Source organism: Phalangium opilio, unplaced genomic scaffold (genome assembly GCF_054372755.1).
Source record: "Phalangium opilio isolate 3A_F unplaced genomic scaffold, DU_Popi_V2 ptg000077l_1, whole genome shotgun sequence".
In the NCBI taxonomy this organism is placed as follows: Eukaryota; Metazoa; Arthropoda; class Arachnida; order Opiliones; family Phalangiidae; genus Phalangium; species Phalangium opilio.
The window spans coordinates 10,673,623-10,682,657 of NW_028324185.1; the positions used below are offsets into that span (position 1 = coordinate 10,673,623).

General features: G+C 49.2%; 1 protein-coding gene across 1 annotated transcript; it reads right to left on the reverse strand.

The window, feature by feature from the left end:
- Positions 1-6,592: 6,592 nt before the first annotated feature.
- On the reverse strand, positions 6,593-8,544 carry LOC149658454 (uncharacterized). Its single transcript, XM_089844746.1, has one exon. It carries the CDS (start codon positions 8,354-8,356, stop codon positions 6,593-6,595), a length of 1,764 nt encoding a protein of 587 aa, XP_089700872.1. The 5' UTR covers positions 8,357-8,544.
- Between the last annotated feature and the right edge of the window lie 491 nt (positions 8,545-9,035).

The window sequence follows — 9,035 nt, forward strand, 5'->3', positions numbered from 1 at the left end:
CATCCGCAAAAGCTGCGGCAACAATCTGAGCATGAGGTGGGTGGTGAACTCTGGGGATTGATTTCCGGAGGTTAACGATAAGGGGTTCCAAACTTAGAACAAAGAGAAGACCCGAGAGGGGGCAACCTTGTCTAATGCCACGGGAGAACGGAATGTCACAAGTTAGAGTATTATTTACCTTAACACGAAAACGTGAGTCAGTGTAAATAACACGCAGGAGGTCAATAAAGCCAACTGGTAAACCATAACGGGGCAGTAGATGGAATAAAAAGTCATGATCGACCCTATCAAAAGCCTTACGGAAATCAATACTAACCAGAGCGAGCTGTTCGTGGTTAACATTCGCTAAAGAAATTGCATCTCGTAGCGTGGACAAAGTGTCGTAAATTGTTCTGCCGGGGATCGAATAAGTTTGGCTATCATGAACCAGAACTTTAATGACGGTGTTTAGGCGGCAAGCTAAAACCCTCGCAAACATTTTGTAATCGGAGTTGGTAAGGGAGACAGGACGCCAGTTCGCCAAGTCCAGTGAATTCCCCGATTTAGGGATCAAGGAGATTACAGACTAGGAAAACCGGTTCCAAAAGCCCGGATGATTGCGAATGTTGTTAAAAACATTCAGTAAAATGTCCCCTAACAGGGGGCATAAGGCCAAGTACAGCTCAACAGGGAGCCCATCAAGGCCGCTTGACTTTCCACGGGAAAGCAACTTAAGTGCAGCTGTTAGTTCGCCGAGCGTAAAATCTTGCGCAAGGGGTTCAGACTGGTCATTATTGAGGGAGGGAAGGTCAGCAACAAGGTCAGATAGAGCAAGCTGGTCAGGGGGAGTAGTGGAACGACTGTAAAGTTTCGTGTAGAAATCAATGACCACGTCTCTGAGTGACTCAGGGTCATCTACTAGGACCCCAGCAGAGTCATAAAGACCTGGCATTAGGTTTGTGGCAATGGCCCGTTTCTCCATACGGTAAAAGTCGCGGGAAGGGGTGTCAACTGCACTAAAATGCGTTTCCCTAGCACGTCGAAGGGAATCTGTAGTCTGATTTAACAGTAAGGAATTGAGAAGTACGGAATTTGCCTGTCCTTCAATGGTATCAGGGTCGGTGGAGGCTTCAAGGGACTCAAGGTATACAATATCTTTGGTATCATTGACCTTTTTGTTATGTAAAAATAACAAGAAAAAACGCTTTATCTCCGGCTTCAGAACATCAAACCACCACTGGACAACAGGGAGCAGGGGCGGTTTGTTTGCCATGAAGGACCGGACATGAGAAGTTAACGCGGTGACGAAACAATTATCATCAAGGGAGCAAGCGTTAAGCCGCCAAAAAGGGGGCTTACGGGGAATGGAAAACGAATCAAAAAAATTACAAAAAATCGCATCATGGTCAGAAAAAGAACTGGGAGTGTGGCGAAAAGTCTTAACTCGTAAAGGGGCCCGAAAGTACATACGATCAAGTCTTGCAGAAAGAAGACGACCATGGTTTCGCGCACGCCATGTAAAACTTGGGGTATTTGGATGCATTACAGGGTAAGCATCCGAAAGCTTAAATCTGGATACCAGGTAGCGTAAAGCACCACAAATAGGGAAGCGAGATTCCCTACAATTACGGCGATCGGAGTCGGGGTGGAGACAGCAATTAAAATCCCCAATCAGGATGACCGGGTGGGACGGATTAATGTTTTCCAGCTTGCCGCGCACGAAGGCAAGGGTATCTAAGGCACATTGATCACTCGAGGCTGACAGGTAAACGTTAAATAAATGGACCGGGGAGGCAGAGCCAAGGGAATCAGCGCGTAGTGTGACGTTAATGCACCGACCCCTAAAAGCGTCTGTCGCGGTAACACAGTTTTGTAATGTGGGGGTAAAGAGAGATTGAGAGCGAGAGATTGAGAGAGAGAGATTGAGAGAGAGAGAGATTGAGAGAGAGATAGAGATTGAGAGAGAGAGCTTGGGAGAGAGATTGAGAGAGAGAGATTGAGAGAGAGATTGAGAGAGAGATTGAGAGAGAGATTGAGAGAGATTGAGAGAGAGATTGAGAGAGAGATTGAGAGAGAGATTGAGAGAGATTGAGAGAGAGATTGAGAGAGAGATTGAGAGAGAGATTGAGAGAGAGATTGAGAGAGAGAGATTGAGAGAGATTGAGAGAGAGATTGAGAGAGAGATTGAGAGAGAGATTGAGAGAGAGAGATTGAGAGAGAGATTGAGAGAGAGATTGAGAGAGAGATTGAGAGAGAGAGAGATTGAGAGAGAGAGAGATTGAGAGAGAGATTGAGAGAGAGAGAGATTGAGAGAGAGAGAGATTGAGAGAGAGATTGAGAGAGAGATTGAGAAAGAGAGATTGAGAGAGAGATTGAGAGAGAGAGATTGAGAGAGAGAGATTGAGAGAGAGAGATTGAGAGAGAGAGAGAGATTGAGAGAGAGAGATTGAGAGAGTGTTTGTTTTCTAAAAGGCACGTTTATTACAGCAAAAAGAAATACAGTTTCAATAATACATTAAACTAAAATTGGAGTTAAATACACAGTCAGAAAAAACATTAAACTAAAGTGGAAATTGTTTTCAAATGGCACGTTTAGTACGAAAAAAAAGAAAGACATATTTAATATAAAACATTACACTAAATGGGAAGTTAAACAATGAATAAGGCACTAAAACCGTAAAAAAAACACACTAAAGTTGGAGGGAGCAAAGACCAGTAATATACAAAAAAAACACTTAAAAAATTAATTAATTACAAAAACCAGCGAGGTTCGTTCTCTAAACCCCAACGAGCGAGGAACGACTGTACTTGCTGAGGGGACATAGCGCGAGATATTTCGGCGCGAAAACGGGCGGCACAACGGTTGACGATTTTTCGCGTGATCGCGAGTGTATGCGCTTCAAAGGACACAGACGTCAGAGAGACGTTGCTCAAATCTCTAAACGCCTCCGAAACGGCGGCGAAGAACATTGTAAATACGAAGTTACATAGGGGGTGATTAGTGGCCTGAGAATGAACAAGGGTCCATATCTCGTAGCGGTTATGATTGTGGCCTGTCCAACGTCTAAGATGGGTTAAAATATTGTCGTGTACTGCCTCAATTAACGGGCAGAAGAAATAAGTGTGGAGAAAAGTTCCGTCCGAAGGACAAAAAGGGCAAAATCGCGGTAAATCAGTCTGAACAATGTGGGAGAGACGGGATGGGTGAGGTAGGGAGCCATGCAGGGCGCGCCAACGAACACACGCCTCTGCTCTACTGGTGAGCGGTGAAATGGAACGGGTGTTCCACCATTGCAGGGTGGGCAGTATCGGACAATTATCAGGTGCGAGAGGTAAAGTGGGTCGGAAAGTATGGCTAAGGAGGATGTCATAAAGGATCTTGGGGGTCGGATTATTGGATAGGGTAGTACGGACGAGTCTACCAGCAACAAAGCCTTCAGCTGTGAGGTGAAGGGCGGTAGCGCCTGAGAATGAAAAGGCGTGGTTCAAGCCCCTGTCATTAAAAACTGTGGGGAAAGATCGGGTGAGAGCCTGTATAGTAGTGCGTAAGTGCGTGACCGTTAAACGGGAGGGAGGTCTACTTTGGAGTAAACCGCCCTGAGGAATCCAGCGGCCACTGGCGTCTAAAAGATCAGAGATCCGCCGAACGCGCAGGGAAGCCAAATTGCCTGCAGTATTTACAGTTAGGTGTGAACCGGTGACAGTGGTTATGAACGGGGAGTTAAGGAGCGGTAGGTCAAGAAATGACTGTCGGGAAGAGAAAGACGGGTCCACGCGAATAGGGAACTTGAACCACGCCTTTAAAGCATCGGAGTAAAACGGGATGTGACTATGAGCGCTGGCGGTTGTAAAAAGAGCATCACGGATGGTAGGTATGTGCGGTAGGTGTTTGCGGAAGAGCGAAACAGCCTGACAAGGGGGGTCACTGGTGAGAAAGCCTGAGATTGTATGTACGCGAAAAGCGGAAATTTTACTCTGTATATGAACGAGGCCCAGTCCCCCCTCGTGTCGCGCGGGATACAGAGCACGGGAGGAAACCCAATGGACACCGGCCCAAAGGAAGTTTACAACCATGCCCTGCCATTCCACAACAACAGAGGGCGGGGGGGTAAGAACCTTAAGCCTATGCCACAAAATGGACGCGGCTAACTGATTAATAAGAATAACCCTACCGGTAAGGGAACATAGGTGTCTGTATCTGGTCCAGCGCCCAAAAACACCGGAAAGGCGAGATGTGAGCTCTGGCCAGTTTTGCGATTCAAGGGACGCAGCGTTGCCTAGGTAAACTCCGAGGAATTTACCACCGTCCGTGCGAGACGGAATCGGAAGGGTGAATAACGGTGGGGAAAGGCGCCAGGCGCCACACCAGAGGACGAAGGACTTAGCGTAATTTATTTCGGCGCCTGAGGCTAGCGAATACTTGTGTAAGCATCTGTCTAGGGTGGGAAAGTCGGCGGTATCTCGGATCAATGCGGTGAGGTCATCGGCAAATGCGGCGGTAACGGTTGCAAAATGCGGGGGGGCGGGACGGATTGGGATGGAACGGTGAAGACTAGATAGTAATGGTTCAAGGGTCAGGACAAAAAGTATTCCCGAAAGGGGGCAACCCTGCCTGATCCCACGAGCGAAAGGGATATCCGGAGTTAAGACGTTGTTTACGCGTATTTTAAAATGGGAGTCAGTGTAGAGGGAACGTAATTGTTGAACGAAAACCGGAGGGAAACCGTATCGGGATAGGAGGGAAAAAAGGTAGGTATGATCAACGCGATCAAAAGCTTTACGAAAGTCAACGTTAACAAGGGCGAGGGGTTCAGTATTTTCATTCGCTAGGGTTATGCTATCACGGAGTGTTGTCAAAGTATTGTAAATGCATCTGCCGGGAATAGAGTACGTTTGTGAAGTCGTAATGAGGGTGCCAATGACGAGGTTAAGACGGTTAGCAAGAGTTCTCGCGTATATTTTATAATCAGCATTAGTCAAGGAAACCGGGCGCCAATTTGCCAGGTCAAGCAGGTTCCTTGCTTTCGGGAGCAAGGAGATAACTGATGTGGTGAACCGGGGTGTGTAACCGGGATATAGAGGAAGGGACTGAAAAACCTGAAGCAGGATGGGTCCTAAAAGGGTCCAAAAGGTGGTGTAAACCTCAACTGGGAGGCCGTCAATCCCACTAGCATTGCCAGGCGAAAGGCGCTTCAAAGCAGCGGTCAGGTCAGGTAGGGTTATGGGGTCGGCAAGGGAATCGGACTGTTCCGGTGTGAGGGTCGGGAGGGCAGTAATGAGGTCGGCATAAGCGGTGGTGTCTGGGGCAGTATTAGGTGGAGAATATAGGTCACTATAAAAAGAGATAACAACATCTCGCAGGGCGTCTGGGTCCTCGACTAGCTCCCCGGTGGAGTCATGTAGTCCGGGCATGAGGTTGGTGGCGACAGCGCGGTGTTCAAGTCGATAAAAATCCCTAGAGGGCGTGTCTATCGACCGAAAGTGAGTCTCGCGTGCGCGGCGGAGAGAATCCGCCGACTGGCGGAGAAGAAAAGCGTTCAATCGTTCCTCACAAGCGAGGCCCTCAATTGTAAAGCGATCAGACATAGCAACTTCAGCTTCCAAACGGGCGAGCGTCCGCGAGTCCAAAACCCGACGTTCATGCCAGTAAAGAGCGCTGAAGCGTTTAATTTCCGGTTTTAAGGTATCGAACCACCACGGCACCAAAGGGAGCAGAGGTGGTTTTCCGGAGATTAAGGTTTCGAGGTGATTCCGCAGGGCTGACCGGAAGTCAACGTCGAGGAGCGCGTCAGGCTTGAGTCTCCAGAAAGGAGGCGAGGTTGGCACTTTAAAAACAACCAAAAAATGACACAAAACTGCATCATGGTCTGAGAAGTGGCTGGCGATATTGTTAATTGACTTAGGGCGGATGGGGCCCCTGACATATATACGGTCTAAACGGGCGGACATGAGTGTTCCCCGGTGCCTCCGATGCCAAGTGAAACCGGGCGCCAACGGAGAGAGCGAGGGGAAAACGTCAGTTAAATTAAAACGTTGTACAAGATTGCGAAGAGCACCGCTTACCGCAAAACGAGTTTCGCGGCAGTTACGGCGGTCAGAGTCGGTGTGAAGGCAACAGTTGAAGTCACCGACCAGTATAGCGGAGTGAGTCGGGTCAATATTGTCGAGCATATCGGAGATGTAGGAGATGGTGGCCAAAGCCAGGGCGTCGCTAGTCGAAGAAATATATACATTAAAAAGATGAACGGGTGTGGCAGAGTCAAAAGTACCAGCGCGGAAACGATTGTAAATGCAGTGACCCTGAAAAGAGTCGGAAGCAGTGACGGCAGAATGTAAAGCGGGGGTGAGGCCTACAGAGACACCGGAGCCGCGACAGGTATCGTCGACGGCGTGGATAAAAACGTATGGCCATGTAGTCCAGACGAACGAACGGGCGAATGTAGACGAAATATTAGTCTCTTGGAAACAAATTATTGACGGGTTTGCCCGTTTAATAAAATCGCGGCACCAAATAGACGTGATGTCCGTGCCAATACCGCGCGGGTTTAAACTGAGTACTGAAAAGGCCATGACAAATAAAATAAACAAAACTAACGTATAAAAGGTCGCGGGATTACGATGACACAACGGAGGACTCTGGGAAAAATCGCTTCAAGTTACCAGAAAGTCGGTAATAGGCATTGCGGTGATTTTTTCGGGCGTCGACAGAGACGATGGCTTGTATGGCGGGATCCGTATAGGCGACGACAAGCACTTGGCGCGCAAGAGAGAAGGCCGACGTCTGGTCGGTGACGTACTTTTTAGCGAAAGAACGCATAACATCCGCCGGAGTGTTGAGCGTGTCACGGATGAACGAGATAACCGTTTCATGGGGGAACACCGCATTGAAAGGGCCTTTAGCGTCGGACCACGAGTTTGTGGTGGCGTCGTACGCGTAACGCGAGCGCGAAACGGCACGTTGTTTTTTAACCAGCGGAGTGGGAACGACGGGGGCGGGAGGGCTAGAGGTACCTAGCTTCCGCTTTTCCAATCTTCCACGACGAGAACGTTTAACTACTTTGACAGTAGGGTCGTTGTCAAAGTCATCATCCCCGGATGTGACCTCTGAATCCGCTTCTATAGGGAAGGACGAAGAGTCAACGGCCGCAGATGGGGACTGGGAAGCGGTGGAGGCAGAGACAGACGGTGTAGGAAGCAGGGGAAGGAGGGGGGAAACAGGAGGAACAGGGCCAGGAGCAGTGGGAACAACGAAGGGGTGCGGTGAGGGAACGGAAGGCAAGGTGGGAGAGGGGGAGAGAGGGGGGGCTGGGGTATGATGGGAAAGGACGGTTGTTACGGAGGTGGTAGGGTTGACACTAGCTGAGGCGAGAGGAGCCGTAGTAACCGGGGCGGTGGGGCCCGTGGTAGATGATGAGGCGGTGGAGGTCGTTGTAACCGGGGCGTTGGGGCCCGTGGTAGACGATGAGGCGGTGGAGGCCGTAGTAATCGTGGCAGCGGGGGCTGTAGAAGCTGGAGCAGCAGGGGCGGTGGTGGGGCAAGACCTGCCCATGTGACCTGTAGCGTGGCACACGCTACAGCGGGTTGGTAAATTAACACCAATCATGTGGCGCGTACCGTTGATAAAGATGGTAAAGTAAGGGGGTAGCTGTCGGAATTCGTCGTCAGACTTAAAAAGCATGGTGGCTTCTTTTCGAGCGCAAGAAATATGTTTAAAATCAGATAGCGTTACCGCGGCGGTAACGCTACGAATCTTCCCTTGAACGGTACCATATTTGGAGAGAATAGATAGAAGCATTTGATCGGTAATTTCAGGGTGTACCCCGGAAAGTTGAACGCGCTTGGGAGAAACGCCTAGTGGGAGGCATTCCAAGTGGGAGTTGCGGAAGGTGAGACCAGCAGCAATGAGTTGTAAGGCCCAAGATTTATCCGAGAAATAAACAAAAACTTGGCCATTTTCACGATAGATGTGCGTGATATTTTTGGCGGGAACAGTTGAGGCAATGGCGGTCAAAAAATCTTCAACGGAAGCCCGTACATGGGACGGTCGGAAAGAGATTCCGTTTTCACTCACCGAAGCCGAAGCTGATGATTGAAATACGAAGGTATGCGGAGGGGTATCGGTGGCGAAGGCGGCCGCCGAGCGAGCAGCGTCGGCGGCAACGTTAGCCCACGACGGGACGGGCGTCGGAAACGAAGCGGTACCCGGCGCGGGAGTCGAAGCCGCGTCCGGAGGCGCGAGACAGTTATCGGAGAGCGATCGCCGAAGCGAAACGGTAGAAGATAAAGTGGCCCGCGGAAGCGGCGGCAGAGCCAAGGCGGGAAAAAGCACTGAGCGGAGCGACGGCGGGGAAGTCGCCGTAGATGCGTTGGGCTGCATCACGAAGCCGTGCGCGAAACAGTTAAGCCTCGGCGCGGTAGCGTGGGGGCCAAGGCCCACAAGATCCGGTAATTAAAAGTTATTTACTCACAAAATAAACCGTATTAGTACCGGGAAACCGGGAAAACACGTAATACAACTGCCTTTAAAAAGGTGGTGGTAAAAAACGCGCATAAAAAGCGCGAAAAAACACAATAAAAACTGGAAAATGCAGGAGCACAAAAAAACACACTCACTCGCTCAAAATGAGAGAGAGAGAGATTGAGAGAGAGAGAGAGATTGAGAGAGAGAGATTGAGAGAGAGAGATTGAGAGAGAGAGAGATTGAGAGAGAGATTGAGAGAGATTGAGAGATTGAGAGAGAGAGAGATTGAGAGAGAGATTGAGAGAGAGATTGAGAGAGAGATTGAGAGAGAGAGATTGAGAGAGAGAGATTGAGAGAGAGATTGAGAGAGAGAGATTGAGAGAGAGATTGAGAGAGAGAGATTGAGAGAGAGATTGAGAGAGAGAGATTGAGAGAGAGATTGAGAGAGAGAGATTGAGAGAGAGATTGAGAGAGAGAGATTGAGAGAGAGATTGAGAGAGATTGAGAGAGATTGAGAGAGATTAAGAGAGATTGAGAGAGATTAAAAGAGATTGAGAGAGATTGAGAGAGATTGAGAGAGATTGAGAGAGATTGA